Raw genomic sequence first — 16,555 nt, 5'->3', positions numbered from 1 at the left:
ACACACACACACACACACACACACACATTTATACTCTCACACAAACACACACACACACACACACACACACACACATTTATACTCTCACACAAACACACACCCATCTATATTTTCCAACTCCACCTCTGGCAGGTTGTGATTTCCACTGTCAGAAATTGCTTTTTCAATATCTCTCTCTCTAATTATGAGCCCCGCCAAAGGGGTCGTGCCACCAGAATACCAATTTTTTCCATCGTTTCTCCCTTCTTCTCCAGAATTCTTCTCCTTTTCCAGGTAACAACAATGCTGCATATTCAATATATGCCCATGCAAGCGTTGCAGCATTATCACTGTTGTATTTCGGTGGGTTCTGCTGTCTCAGATTTAGATGTATTCTGTCTTTTCTTGTGTGGTCAGCTCCCTGTGGTCATGATTAATTTTTGACATCTCAAAATGAGCAGGACGATTGCAGAAAGTTAGTGCAAAAACTCAATTTATTTCTATATCAACAAGGATGAATTGGGGAGGAAATGTAAGATTTCTCAATGCATTGATGGTTTTTGTGGGGAGGAGAAAAAAGAAAACCACTGAATCTTGATACAGCCACCACACAGCTCCTCACACTCTCAATCACTCCCTGCTCCCAGGAAAGGGTTAACCTCACACAGCAGTTGTAGCCTGCTTGATTGACGTGCGGAGCTTTGAGCTGCCTACACCGTCCAATCAGCGAACGGTCAGCGCGCCCCACGTGGGTGTTTTCAACGCTCATTGGTTTATTTTACCAGTGTTTACCGTGCCGAGGCCGAGCCCCACGTGGAGATTTCATTCAATCACTGAACAATTCCTCTGTACCTCTTCTTTAAAAAGAAAATGTTGTACTTTTTAGATATTTAAATGTGATAATGTGTAGGTATAGATGTTTAATTTCATAGCTGGATGAGAATTAACCTTGTTACAATTCAACACCAAGTGAGGACGGATACGGGTTCTTTGCCAATATCACCAGGCTATTTGAAGACATGTGCAAATGCTGTCTTCATAACTTCAATATATGATGTTTAATGTTGATAACTGTGTTGGGGGGCAGTGTCTTTAGCCCCCTCCTCCTTAAAGAAGGCTACTCATATGTTATGTCCCATTGAGGATCAGAGAGGGGGGAGTGAGAGGAGTGAGGGACTGGGAGTGTTGTGTGAAAAGAGTGCAGGCCAACCAGCGAGACAAAAGAGGCTGCGGCTGCATTGAATGTGCCGGTGGTGTGTCCGTCTCCGAAGCCACAAGCAAATCACATTTCCCCCCCTCCCCTTCTGGCCTGTACGGAAGGCGAAGATACACCGGAGAGGGAAATTGCGATATTGTAATTCTGCTGGAAAAGCGCGAAGTTGAGGACTTTGGAAGAAAGAAAAGAGCTTGTTTTTGGACCGGGTGTTCCTGCTCTCCTCTGCCCGTCCTCACTACACGGTGCGCGGTTGGAGATATAACCCAGAACAAAGGAGTCTTGAAAGCGAGGAATGAGCAAGCCGAGACTAGCTTTGCCATTACCTTTGAAACCGGGCCAAATGCCTCTCTGAGACCAACAATAGTACATCGGCTGCTCGTATTTCTCGACGAAGCTTTCCGCCTGAAAAGCGAGAAAGAAGACGGACAAAAAAACCGCACACGGAGACACAAGTCGGCGGCTACAATGTTTCCCCAGAACCGACCACCGGTGAGTAAAGCTACGCTACTATGTAACACACGTTTTAGGAGGTTATTGTCTTATTTTATGAACCCTTTATCAAATATAACGTGCGTATATGATTTTAAAAGCTTCAGTTAGAAAGTGCAAACCGAAAATGTTTGTCTTTGTCATCCTTACTCTGCATTTCCGGGGACTCCTTTGTGGGGGAATTATGATGCTCTATAGGCTGTTATACAACATATTATCTCCTTTGTCTATATTTTAACGCCCCGTGTAATCTGTGTTTTATGAAGGTCAGGCAGATTGCTGTCAGTAGTCCAACGTCCAACTTTTGCTGAGTGTCTTTTGTGTGTGAATCTCATGTCCTTGGTAGCTAACACCACCACCTCCAGTAGAGAAACATGGAGCCTCCTTATATTCCCCATAGTGTGGTGGAGTTGACCCAGATGATGAAGTGTGTGTTTGTTTGTCCCTTCCTCACGAGATATGTGTGTGTGTGTGTGTTTGGGGGGGGAGAGTGAGTCAGCTTGGCTTGTTGACACCTTCACTCAATGGTCTGCCCTTTTCAAGTGCCACTCATTGTTTTCATTTTTTTCTTTTCACTCATATCAAGGGTGAGTCATGCCCTCTGATTTACTGATTTTATGCACTGAAAACTAGAAGCTTCCCCTTAGAAAGATATCCAAAAGTCCTCTATAATGGCTAGTAACGTGGCTGTAAAAATGATAAAGAAATTGGCATGTTATCTGTATTTTGAGATGAGGTTATAGCGAAATTCTTGCTGCGTGGCTTCAATTTGTTTTAGTCGAGTTAGGTGGAGAGCTTTTGAGCAGGCTGAAATACATAAACACTGGTCCTCCAGCTGTGTGAAGTATCAATTAAGACCTGCTCATTTGCCTAACCCTCATCTACATCCCTCAGCCATGCCACCCTGCACCCCACCCCTGACAGTGTTTTGACATTCATGTCCCATGCATTGAAACCAGATTAAGCACACTGATGTATAACTTCTTGTGAATGTGTGTTTATGCCACTTTAATTAAGGCATCTCGCATATTAATTAGTGCAAGGGAAAACCCACAACAACACATTGTTTTTCAGCTTTTTTTTTACGTGTTTGCACGTGGCTTAAATTGCATCAAGCATTGTAACTTTTTAATTATAACTTCCTTTTTAACAATAAAGGGATCTTGTGAGTTCCAGCACATACGATAAAACACACACTCCAGCAGCTGTGTATGTATATGGCTGACGGCAGGAAGGCAGGGCAGGAGGTAGACTGTGGGTCTGTGGTTAGCACTGTAAACCCAATCCCTCTCATCCAACCTCTCCTCACTGTGTTCCTGTGAGAGCTCCAAACCACATCTTAATGTATGGGCAGGCGTCTCAGGGTGAGAGGAGCAGACTGCGGCGGGTCTGGGTTCAATGTTTAGGCCGGCGGTGCTGCTTCATTTCAGCCCTCTGCAGGTCTCAGCAGCTCTGCTTCATTTCAGCCCTCTGCAGGTCTCAGCAGCTCCACGTGAGAGCCTGTCCTCCTCAGAAAGTCTCCAACCATCAGCAGCTCTTGTTTGCACCTCGGAGTGAAGGGCCACTCAACCCGGCATACTGTTTAATCTCAGAAATGCTAGACTGGCAGTGACCTGTCATCACTGCATACCGGTCTGCTGTGAAGGGAGTGACCCATATATTGGTATACGATGACCCATATTTACAAATGCATTTTAATCAAATGGTTATTGAAAATTGTGCTCCATTAATTGCACACTTAAAATGCATTTTCAGATACTGAACAAGACACACTGTGGATGTTCTGCCATAAGTTAACATCCAGGTTATAGCTTGCTAGTGTCCTAAGTAAATGCAGAACATGCCTTATCTTAAAGGGGCCCTATGATGTTCATGTTTGTATTTTGTGTCTCTACTGTGACTTGTTTACATGCTTTAATGTTCAAAAAGCTCTTTATTATTCTCATACTGTGCTGCAGCACCTCTTTTCACCCTCTGTCTGACACCAGAGCCCAGTCTGCTCTGATTGGTTAGCTGGCAGGCTCTTTTGTAATTGGTTAACCACCCAGAGATGTCCCGCCCCTTAGCCTATCACGGTCAATGTGTAGAAGCAAGCATGTTACACCGGGACGTCACTATGTTACAGAAGTAAACAAAGGAGTCCAATGGCGGCGTTTCAGGCAGGGGGGGTGGAGTGTGGGAGAGAGAAACTCTGAACTTTGGGATTTTAGCCGTTGCAGACCATTTTAAATGCACACAAACCTACAGTGTATAACTCACTACAGGAAAGGGATAACCCAAAAAGCATAATAGGGCCTCTTTTAACTTCCTCTCATCAGAGACTAAATTCAAATGACTTGAAATATGTGATGGCACTGTGGTGTCAACCAGCTCATAAACACGGCAGAAACATGCATAGAAACATCTTGAAATTGCTTCTATGTGCCAAGATCACTTTTGATATTTTGCCAAATAAAGTATACTCTCTGAAATGTGTATCGGATATGGCAGGCATGGCTGGCTGTCTTAAATAGTTACGGTCCTTTCAGATCTGCCACAGTGACACATACGGGGCTGTGCTGTAAAAACAGAAGTGGACAAGAATGCAAAACATCAGATAAGACTAGGACATTTCAGGGCCTGTTATGATACTCAGCATGTTAGCAAAAACGCATTTGACTCACTTTAAATAAAGCAACGAATGTATTACTTGCATTAACTGGGACAAAATGGTGGCATTAGCAGCACATTTGTTATAACTCACCAAAATGTGGCCGTTTTTTTGTTTGCTTATGGGGGAAAAGTAGTTCTAATGATCTAACTGCTGCCAAAGTAGACTTCATCTCTGGCACATAATATATTTATAAGTGAGTTATTAACAGCATCCAGACCTCTCAAATGTCACATTTATGATTGGTCATATTATTACAAGAAGCCCTCTGCCAACCCTTTTATCCCGAACAATGCCCTAGGCTGGGGGAGGGGTTTGTTAAGAGGCTACTATTGTGGGTGAACCGTGGTTACATTTTTGGTAGATTAGCCCATCGATCATACATAATTTATAAAGTTTCATAATCTATTAGGGCAATGATCGGACACGTTTCTAATGTTTGTCATATTATCTTACCCACTAATTTCGATGCTACCAAATATTTCCATTGTAAACATTCATTAGTGGGTTGAGTTACTGTATGTGCTGTACTCACTGTACTTCGCTATCTTTTCTTCCAAATAAATTAGATTAAACCAACTGGATTTGTTTATGACAGATTCTCTGACTGTTTTTGTCCCAAAGGACTTTCTTGGAAAACAGTTTTTATATGTCAGGGTTGTTGCTTGTTTTTATCAAAAAGTACACGTTGACACATTTGACATTTTCTAGATTTATATAAATGTGTTTGTCGCCTAGGCTGTCAAATGTTTCCAAAACCACACCTAGCATCAATCCATACATCATATTGAATGTCGTGGTGTTGCTATATTAAGCATGCATCTTACTTTAATATATACTTCGCGATTAATCGTTTTTTGTTTATAAAACTCATTAAATTGTGAAAAATGTCAGCCCAAGTTTTCAAGCTAATGTCAATAAATGTTTTGTTTTGTGAGTCCAAAACCCAAAGAGATTCAATTGACATGCTCTGTATGTTAATATGATAACACAGAGAGAAAAGCAGGAAATTCCCGTATTTGATAGATTGAAAACAGCATTATCTGACATTTTTGCAAAACTACCAATTCTTAACAAATTCTTAACAAAATTATTTAAATATTTGCCGATTATTCCTCTGTTTAATGACTAATCATGTCATTGTACTCCTCATTGATTATGCCATATCTAAAACAGAAGTGCACCCAAAAGAAAGTCGTGGCTTCTGCCAGTGCCTCAAATCTGTCATTAATCATATGGAGTCTTTAAAAAAAAAAAAAAACACATTTCGGTGACAGCAAACCTAGTTTAAGTAGTTCATTTTTCTTACAGATGAAGCTGCAAGACGTGCTGAAGTATAATAATAAAATATTGTTAAATGACCTGGAAAAGCAGCAGTAAAGAGAACGGTTTTTAACCTGGATTCAAAAATAACCCAGGGTTGGTGCAGACCTCAGATGTTCAGGAAGTTTGTTCCACATTTGTTTTCTTCTACTGGTCTGAATCTTCATATGTTTCTATTAGGGCTGCACGATATATCGTGTCGTGACGATAATCGCGTTATGCGCATGGGCGATATTGACATCGCAGGACGACGCAGAATTTTTAAATGTTTTAATTCAATTTTAATTTTTAATTTGCAAATTTAAGTAGGCAAATTAACTCAAACACGTCATGTTACAATTATTTTGCTGCTTGCTACAAAAGGAAAACTTGTGCGGCTCTCATGTCAGGTGCACAGCAAACCACGTCATGTTGCAATCATTCTTGATCAGATCACAGCAGGATAACCGAGCTAGCTCAGCTTGTTGCTCTGATAACTTAAGATCCAGAAGTCCGTGACTAAAATCCTTCATCCGCTTAAATATTGTTAAAAAAATACCAATTGTATAGCATTAAAGTTCAAGAAAGGATGCTTTGCGGACAAAAAAAACTGTCTTTTCTTCAATTCCTGTATTTTTTCATATCGCAATATATATCGCAGGGGAAGAAAATATCGCAATGTCAATTTTTTCCAATATCATGCAGCCCTAGTTTCTATTATTATTATCACAATCCCTTAAAGGAGGTAGTCTTTCTATGAATGTCCAGTCAGTAAATATAGGTAAGGTAGGAGAGTGCAGAGAGTACATTGGAGCTGAGGCCCTTTCCTTGTCCTCAGAGCTAGCACAAAGCAAGCCTCCCCTCCTATCATGCTTTTAGCTCTTTATCACCATCACTGTTGTCCAGTGGTGAGAGTGTGGCTATCGATCAGGAGCTCGCCTGCTCAGCTCAGCCACCGATTAGATGGAAAGAGAGGGAGCCAGAGAGGGGGAGAAAAGGAAGAAAACGAAGGAAAAGAGGCTGACGGGATCTCGGGTTTACACAAGCTGTTGTGGAGGTGCGTCTCTGTGGAAGGAACAAACGAGCTGAGGGGGTTACCTAATAAAAGAAGGCACCTCCAGCAATTAAGCCAGCTGACAGGCAAACTGTGGCGCGCCGCTAATGTGGGCTGACAGCAGGGAAATTTGAATAACGAGGCTTGCGGGAGGAAGGAGAGAGGAATGAGGATGCGGAGGGGGGAGAAAACCGAGAGAGAAAGATGTGTGGCGCTAATGAAACAGGTGCCTGGCAGCCCCACTAAGTGCAGGAATCATTGAGAGATTACTAGTGCGTTTCTCCAAGCAGCCACGCAGATAGCCACTTGATGAAAGCTGGGTGTGGGGTGGGGGGGTGGGGGGGGCAATAAACCTGTGTCTTCACTTCCCTGCGTTAACAATGCAAATCAGCTGAAAGATGACAGTCGTGTTTGAATAATTTTTTAGTATAAGAGGCTTTCGCATCAGACGCTTTGGAGGAAGGACAGTGTATTGACATGTTTCGTGGCCCCGAGAGACGGCGATGTGTGTTTTTAAGGCGTGTGTGTAGGAGGAGACGCAGGGATACACACATTCAGGAATACTATTCTGGGTTAGACCCACTGTCACTGCGTCCTTGGTGGTAGTGAGATGAGAGAGGGAAAGAGAGGGAGCATGGTGGGTGTTTACTCTGATGATCGACTGTGTGGGTAAGCAGTGTAATTAGTGGCCTGACTAATGGGCCAGGCTATATGAAGGGAGGCAGCAGCACAGCATCTTCCCAGCTAAAAGAGACAGACAGAGCTCCGATTAAACAAATAAGAAACTGTAATCCAAACATTTGGCAGGAGACTTTTCTCAGCTATGGCTCTAGAGATGACAAACGAGTCGGTCCGGCTCCAGACGGAAATATCTCATCAGATATTGGATTAATTAATATATTATGCATTCAAACTAGTTTTGTTTTTCTGTGCACAGAGATTATGATGACATTGGTGATCCACGGTTTTCCAGGAGTTAATTAACCAGCAGGTTAATGTTAATGATACTTTTATTGTCAGATCATGTCTGAGAAGAAAGACATGTCTGGTTGTGTGAAGAGATAATGTTGTTGGTCAGCCATATTATTTACTCCATTAATTAGTTATTTAGTTGTGATCTCGGGTGATGAATCCGACCCACTTTCTTTTGTATTTATATCTTAAGGCTCTTTGCTGGATTGCTATACATTTCTTCAGTCATTCGTGTTCCCTCAAAACTATTTCAAATCATTTGTCCTATGTTCATTTTGCTTCTGCCATTATTAGGTCAATGTTGCCTTATCAGTATATTTTAGGTTTAAAACCAAAAACTAGTAGGAGTTAGACAGACATTCCCTTCAGCCTCAGCTGTACTTGATTTTAATTGGCAATGCTTAGCATGCTAACACACTAAATCAAGATGATATGAAATGTTTACATTATACCTGCTTAGCAATGTATCCTGTTAGCATGTGGACATTAGCATTTATCTTAAAGTGGACCTATCATGCTATATTTGAATAATATAGTGTAGGACCATACCTATATAAGGCATATTTATACTTTTTTTTTTGCAAAATACCAAACTGATCATGCATTTTAGCCATGCCTCATTTTGCTCAATTTGACATTTTTTAGCTCTGTGTTTGTAAGGGCAGATTCAGTGAGAACAGCACCATCTACAGGCCTGGCATATGTACTACAGCGTCTCCAGCGCTTTCGAACGGCAATGTCCGTGGCTGTCTCCTCCTGATTGGTGGAGTTGGCCAATAGCCGTAGCGCCACTTTCCTGACGTCAGGACAGTGTTCAAATCTGGATCAGTTTTTATCAGATCCGTTGCAGCCCCTTTTTTAGAGATTTGGGTATGGAGGAAAATAGAGAGGGTTGTGTTTTCTGACACTTGGTGAGTTCCCTGGAACACCGGGGACACATATTCATGTATAAAAGACGTACAAAAGTGCATTTTGCAAGATAGGTCCCCTTTAAAGCATCATGTGTCAAAGAACAGTAAGAGAGAGCTGTTATGTCTCCTCTTCGTCTTGTTTTGTGGGAACATGCCAAATAAAATGTTTTTTTTTTTTTAGCTAGCTGTGGGATTTCTGTATAAGCTACATTCTCTGATTAGCACAATCAGTGTTCAGGATTTGAATGAACACAATATGACAGAAAAAAACAAGACTGTGGCTAAAACTCATAACAAACTGGAGACAAGTCTATAAAGAACTTGGACGCATCTTATCGTTTCTCCCTGACGCTACATGTGAAAAACGTGGGGAAAATTGCCAAAGAAGTCAAGGAGAATGTGAGAGGTCATCCAAGAGAAATCCATTCCTCTTCTTATTCCCTGCAGACGTATGACGAAGACAGAGAAGTGTTCTTTTTAAGTGAACCTAATATCCTTACGGTCACACCACCACATAATGGCATTGATGGCCCCATTTCAGCTCCATTAGCAGATTATATATCACTCTGGGTCAGTGTGGCTAGTGAGGACGGAGACACGTCTTCCCATTTCTTATCTGACGTAGGAGCTGCAGTCATGTGCGAATACAATAAAATACATGTGTGCTTGTAAATACTTGTGGAGAACTGCATCGTGCAAGAAATCCACTTAGTGTTTGTAGTGGGCATGTGTGGGCGTGTAGTCTCGTCTGTGTCTGTGTGCACATGTTTTGTCGAGGGTGGGGGGTTAGAGCAAGGATGTGAGGTCATAGTGGTTTGATACTTGCGGTGTAATTAGTGGTAACTCAAATGAAAACCGGAATGATTTCATCCAGGGAATGCAACACTGTTGACGTCCACTTCGCGTCAGAATTTATCGAGGGGTGCAGTTTTTCTGTAAAATGTTTGCGGCCATCAAAACTCTCTGTACGATTGCTGTCATGGGATTTGTTGCATGTCACCCTGAATGTGCAGAACATATAACCCGATCTTTTATGTTGCCAGCGCGGTGCTGTGACTGGAGCTTCTCACCCAGTTAGCATGTTTAAACCATCCTTATTGGATTGTTCCCTATCCTATCCCACTGAAGAGATGTGATGGAAATGACTCTCACAGATGACTCATTCACACTCATCCCCTCATCATCAGGTCCTCATTTAATCATTGCAATTGACTTGGGCCTTCCAGGGCTAAGAGAGAGATTAGTGTGAACGTGTGAGTGCGTGCCCATACATCAGATGTGACCGGGTCGTATTTTTCCACATTCAGCTTGTGCAATAGGTGGCTTTTGACCCCCTAACGTTAGCCTAAAGCTAACTTTCTGACACAGAACAGAGCCTGTAAATGCCTCCTCACCAGTTTATCCAAACAGATGAGTAATCAGATGATCTGAAAAGCTCTCCTGCCCTCATGCAATCCTCCGGTATTACAGAACCTGACTTTGGGATTGTCCGTGCCACAGGAAGATCCAGTCTGTAATTGTGTAACAGCGATTTCAGTCTATGTAAGCTTTGTTCAAGGGCAGACGGCGTGTCTCTTGTTTGCTTTCGAGCCAGGACTCGGCCAAGAGGGAGGGAATAACCGAGTGTAGGATTATCAGGTGAGGCTCCCTCCAGCCTAGATCCATTCCCAGAGGTCAGCAGGTCAGAGCCACGACCTGACCTCTCACATTAATGCATGCTCCGCTGTTTGCTTGATCTGGAGTCTGGACAGACTAAATAAATGCTTCAAAAGAATCGTGACTAAAGAGGTTATGTATGCTTGGTTTCCGAAACAGCATCTGTCTTGTCCGTCCAGTCTAGTCTGGCATGAATCATCATAACAACAAACCTACCAAGTTGTCTGGAGTGAGGGTGAGCCAGAAGTGGTATCCTAACGGTGGTTTACAAAAAAACACGATTTTACCCTTTTTAAAGATGAAAAAAGTGGAACCAACATCTGTCTCCTTTCACCTGTCCTTGTTGACGTTCAAGGAAAAAAACATGAAAAATGAACACGGGAGTGATAAAACGGAGAGAGAAGAATAGTCGCCTCTTTTTTCTGCTTCCATCCTCTTATAAAATGGCCTCGGTGCTCTTTTTCCCCCCCCTGTGAAGAGTAATTGCTCAGTGCGTGTGTGAAAGAGGAGGGGAGACTGTATGTGTGTGTAATCATTGGTTTTTGTGTGAGGAAAGCAGTGTGTGTGAGCAAGGCGGAAAAATGTGTGTGTATAACGGTGGGTTCCTGTGTGTGTGTGTGTGTGTGTGTGTATAACGGTGGGTTTGTGTGTATAACGGTGGGTTCCTGTGTGTGTGTGTGTGTGTGTGTGCGCGCGTGTGTGTGTGTGTGTGTGTGTGGCTGTCTGTGCTCCAGGAGGGGATCTGGCGGACAGATTGAGAGCAGCTTGTTAGAAAGAGGAACAATGAGGCCACAGCCCATCTTCTGTTTTCTCTTATTTCCATCTCCTTTTCAAAACACATTCTCTGTTTCTCCTGCTCACCTCTTGTAATGTTGACTTTCTCACTGGCTGATCTCCCCCATATTATCTTTTCAATAATCTTATCTGTTTTCCTTCAAACTCCTCAATCAATTCAACTCTGTCTTTGTCTCACTCTCCTCCTCCTTCCTCAGTATTTTCTCTCCTCTCTTCTGATAATGTCTCGTCTGCCAAAAACACCTTCCTCTGTCTCTTTCTCCTCTCCGGTCGATCTCACCTTGTCTTCACGACGCACACGGGGACATGCATGTTTCCTAGCACATGCATGTAGGTGCTGCGTACTAAGCAAACTCTGCTCTTGTTATGTTAACATGCAGACGCCTCTTTCATACACACACTCCCCGGGCACACTCTTTGGCATTTGATATGAGTGATGTTGTGATCAAATGGTTAATTAAACACCATTAATGTGTGACAGACATCACTGATGTGTAGGACATCAAGATGTGAGATGTGCGTGTTTGAAAAAACTCTCATTAATAATGATGGCTGTCATTCTGCCCACTTTTAATTCTTACTGTCATTGAGCCATGTAGGGTCTGTTGTTCAGATGGAAAAGTGGATTATATTTCAAGCAAATCTCCTTTTGTGAAGGTTTACTGTAAAGTAAATAGCATAAAGTGAAAGCAACACAATCAGCAAAGCAAAAAATCCCTGAACTATGTGCGAAAGGAAATAAATACTTTTTAAAAAGGAACTGAAAATTGTTATATGTCACTCGCCTTTTTCACTGTCGGGTGTGTTTGGCCTTAGTTTTCATAATGGTTCTGTTAGGCAAATGTTGTAATGAACATACCTGCAAGGAGAGACGACTAAAGAAATGATAAGCGCTATATTGCATGACTCATTTATTCCAAGTTACACATGAAAGTTGCCCACGTTATAACAAACCCCAGTGGGTCAGACGGTGTCAAATGAAGCTACACAACCACTGGTTCAGGATGCACATTAGAGGGAAATGATTTGCCCTCTTCCACTGCCCTCCCAGGGAAAATGGTACTACAGGTGGTGGTGGTGGTGATGGTGGTGATGGTGGTGGTACCCTCCTCCAAAAGCTCTTGTATAACCTTTTCGACAAATGTTACAAATCTGTGAAAACCCAGCTTGATCCGCATTACAAAAAGCCTCAGAAATTCCACATTGCTGGCTTTTTCTTAGATTTTGTTTTGCGATTTTGAAGACCTAGAAATCCTACTTGGCAATGAATCTAAACGTGTCCTCCTACAATCCTCCCTCCTTCCTTAGACCATCCCCACCAAAGGCTGGAAAAAGAGCATTTTGTGTTTGAGTTAATGACGACTCGGCCCTCTAATAAACTAACAGACGTATTCAAAGTCTGTTCTTCCCTGAAAATGACCGTACGCGTCTATCACTTAACCTCCTCGCTGTACTTGACCACAGTGGAGCCTGTGAACCGGCTGTCCCTGGCCTCTGTACTCTGTTATTTTGACAGAGAGCCAAAAAGACTGACAGACGGACAGACCCCCCCCTCGTAGTCCTAGCTCTCAGCCCTCTTTTGTCCGCCTGTCCTGCAGCATTACCCCTATGGTTGTAGTCTCCTAATTGCTCTGAACCCTGCAGAGATGGGAGACTAAGCACAGGGTTGGGAGGGGTCTTCAGCTATGATGGGCTCTCCACTTTTCTCCCACCCATTTATTTCTTTCTTTATGTCTTTCTTCTACTCAGACTTGCAATTTAACAAAGAGTGCTCATTTTGTTAAAAAGCTGTCCTAGTCTTGGTGACCCGTTCACATCTGGCTCCGCTGCGATGACTGCGTCTGTACTAGAAAGTCCCTCACAAGAGTTAGACACAAACACGCTGGAAGAAAAGCACAAACGTGGTGCTTTTGCTTCCAATGATTGTTTGTGGTGTTCTTTGTAAAAAGCAGCTGAAGTTCGAACAAAATAAGAGACTGTTTAGAAAGGAGATGACGCACTAAGAATCATTCTTTTGTATCTGTACCACGTGGGTTTTTGCCACTGTCATGCCTCTTTAAGTCAGGTAAACGAGCACACAGATTATGACTGCTTTTCTCTACACCGTCACCAAAGCGATTATTGGACACATTTTTTTTTACACACCATTTATTTTCCGAGCAATCTGCACGTCTGAAAAATGCCATTTTATTGTCAATTTACCAACCTGTTGGATTTGTCTCGGCAACCCGCTCTTGCGCGCTCTGGCAACAAAGAGCGGTAAACATTAGTCGAGCTGTGTCAATTGTTTTTGCTAATATCTACTAACTTTCTGTAACGTCCTCACAGACAAATGTATGTCATTTTATGTTTGTCAGCTTTTTTAAGTAGCTAATGTTAGCTAAATATGTAAAAACATTGGACAATGCCCACTTAAGATATTCAGATGTATACCGTTGAACTTGTTATATGTCCTCTTAACTTATAGAGCATCTTAGTCATATTACAGAAATTATTCACCCATTGAAATCTGATGTGAAAAGTGTCATAACTATTCTGTACTTTTTAAACATGTTATTAAACCCCTTAAGTTGGCTATGCTTTTCCAATCTCAGGCACCTCTCCAGCCACCCCCGGGGTCCTCGGCCTCAGTGGTGGCCGCCGCAGCAGCAGCAGCGGCAGCAGCGTCGGGGCAGCCCCAGGCACTGAAGCTCACCTACCCAGAGACCCTGGACCGCATCAAGGAGGAGTTCCAGTTCCTCCAGACCCAGTACCACAGGTGGGTGTCCAAGAGTTTCTTTATTAAAAAAAAAAGAAAAAAAAAGCCAAATAGTAAAGAAATGTACATAATTATAAAACATCAAAAAACACGGAAATGTTCACACAATCACAAAATATGTCAAGCGTTTTCATTGGCTCCCCTCAAATCATCACAACATCATCATATCTCAGGAGCAAAAACACATTGGCTCATATGAGCTAATCGGCAACTACAATTTTGTTCAAAAGCCTCATTGGAGGAAGCTTACTGTTTCTTTCACAGTGTTTCTGAAATGCATCAGGATTATATCCACTTACAAAAGGTCTTCCACTACTTTTTCGGCTAATTAAACGTGATCTTTATTATAGAAAGCCACTGGATCATGAACAACATTACAGGCTTTTTCTTTATACTCGTCATATACAATCTGAACTGTCATTTATCAGATCTAGAAATCCTAATTGGCAAGGAATCTACATATGTACTCCCAACAATATTCCCACTTTCTTGTGAATGCCGTATTACAGGCTGGGAAAAGAGCATACCTTGTTTGAGTTAATGACAACTCAGTCTTATAAAACTAACATAGAAACCATAAAAAGTAGTCTGTGTCTATCAGCAGTGTTTTTAAAGATTCAAGTAGCTGCAGGTACAGGTGAGATTATAAAATACGATCCCGGATTAGTTTGAAGGATGTCAGACGCCAAAATACATCGGTTTATAATACTGTGAAGCAAGATTTTACCACTCTGTTTTTTGTTTTTATATACATTTTATATGGTTATTAATATGGTTATATGGCATGCACAACAAAATGGGACACAGTTTAACATAGAAATCATTGAACAACTAAGTAACAATCCACAAATCAGAGAAAAAAAAACCACATTTATACATCAATTTAAAGGATAAAGTTGCCTGATAACGAATGCTTCATTAACACTCATATGCACATAAACTGGATCTAACTGGATGTTTTACCACCCTGATGTTATCACAGAAATAACATCAGAGTTGGTCATTTCTCTGTCTGGTAGACTGATATGTAAAAGGTAGATTTACCATTTTCCCACCACAGTCATTTACCAGGAATGTGCACATGTATTTGCTCAGTGTGTTGCCAGATGACTTTACACCAAGTTTTGGCAAAAGTCGAGCCGGGGCAGATTCAACTTTTCCGCCAGCTACTCTTTTGCATTACTGTCTGGTGTGTTGGATGTGCAGGAATGTTCCCTGAATGCCTTTGAATGTGGGATTTGGACTGGCTGTGGAGTCCAACCCTCCCTCCCTCCTCCCCCATCTCTCTCTTCTCCTCTCAACCTGCTTTGATTTAGCCGGCCAGAATCCTCCCTCCCTTCCTGTCTGTCCCACTTCAAACTTCTTTTGTACAGCGCCCCTGGCCAGAGGTGTGTGTGTGTGTGTGTGTGTGTGTGTGTGTGTGTGTGTGTGTGTGTGTGTGTGGGTTGTGTGTGTGGTGTGTGTGTGTGTGTGTGGTGTGTGTGTGTGTGTGTGTGTGTGTGTGTGGTGTGTGTGTGTTGTGTGTGTGTGTGTGTGTGTGTTGTTTGTGTGTGTGGTGTGTGTGTGTGTGTGTGTGGTGTGTGTGTGTGTGTGTGTGTGTGTGTGTGTGTGTGTGTGTGTGTTGGTGTGTGTGGGGTGTGATGGTGTGTCGTGTGGTGTGCTGTGTGTGTGTGTGTGTGTGTGTTGTGTGTGTGTTGGATGTGGTGTGTGTGGTGGTGGTGTGTGTGTGTGTGTGTGGTGTGTGTGCTGTGTGTGTGTGTGTGTGTGTGTGTGTGTGGTGTGTGTGTGTGTGTGGTGTGTGTGTGTGTGTCTGTGTGTGTGTGTGTGGATGTGTGTGTGGTGTGTGTGTGTGTGTGTGTGTGTGTGTGTGTGTGTGTGTGTGGTGTGTGAGTGTCCCCTTCGTCTTTCCTTCTCATGTTTTCTCACTTGTGTATTTGTCCTGTTCATAATTACAGTATGATCAGTTAAAGATAATGGGACGTTGGCAAGATGTTTGGCCAATTTGCCTAACCTTTTTGTGTCATCATCTCTGAATCAGAGGACAAGGTTCAAGGCTTTTATTGGTCATACGTACATAGCTACAGTGTAGTTATGACGAGGAAAATCTTAGGTCACAGGCTCCTCCAACAGTGCAACACAATAAAATAGTGCAAGTAAATACAAAAAGAAAAATAGTGCAATAAGAGTCTATATACAAGTGATTGGAATATGATTATATTAGATCAATAATTTCTAAGTTGCAGCCAGATTAATGTTATGGATGTTGTTATCACCCTTCAACCATTTTGGGTTGAAGGGTCATAACTGTGAGCCCCTTTTTAAGCCGCACCAACCTGGACAAATGTAGCCGTTCAGTGAACATGAGTCACCTGGATCTGTTGGTGGAGACGGTGTGATCGGCTCTACTGGCAGCCGTTCAATGTTACACCTCGAGTTACAAAACACCTGGAGCGTCGCCCTCTTGCCAAACTCTGGTACTGAGAACTAGCGAGCAGCATAAACAATAAATGAGGGATGAGGTTAAGGACACGGTCGGGAACATGAGCGGCTGCGTCTTCCAGTTTCGATACCACAGCGTCCTGGTTCAGGTTTCAAGGCTTTGATCAACCTCTCCCACAGGCTGTTCCGAGCACGAAACTTTTACAGATAAATAATTACACTCTAACCACAGCTCATGACAAAAGCAACAGTTATGGAACAGATTGTGCTTTCAAGAATCTGTCAGATGAGTGTTTATAATCTGCCAGGTAGTCATGAGTGTGTTAATTAACGA

At 42.5% G+C, this 16,555-nt stretch overlaps 1 protein-coding gene across 3 annotated transcripts in view; it reads left to right on the top strand.

Moving 5' to 3' along the window:
• The first annotated feature begins 1,113 nt into the window (after positions 1-1,113).
• tle2a (TLE family member 2, transcriptional corepressor a) overlaps positions 1,114-16,555 on the top strand; it is a 47,073-nt gene continuing 31,631 nt past the window's right edge. For 2 of the 3 annotated variants that reach the window (XM_034146329.1, XM_034146327.1), the window contains exons 1-2: positions 1,114-1,684; positions 13,595-13,782. In XM_034146329.1, coding sequence (XP_034002220.1) covers positions 1,661-1,684; positions 13,595-13,782 — 212 coding nt within the window. In that variant the 5' untranslated portion in view covers positions 1,114-1,660. The remainder of the gene's footprint in view (positions 1,685-13,594; positions 13,783-16,555) is intronic. The other variant, XM_034146328.1, reaches the window with a different exon arrangement.

The sequence above is a fragment of the Trematomus bernacchii genome, unplaced genomic scaffold (genome assembly GCF_902827165.1).
Source record: "Trematomus bernacchii unplaced genomic scaffold, fTreBer1.1, whole genome shotgun sequence".
NCBI lineage: Eukaryota > Metazoa > Chordata > Actinopteri > Perciformes > Nototheniidae > Trematomus > Trematomus bernacchii.
This window is presented reverse-complemented; position numbering and strand designations above follow the sequence as displayed.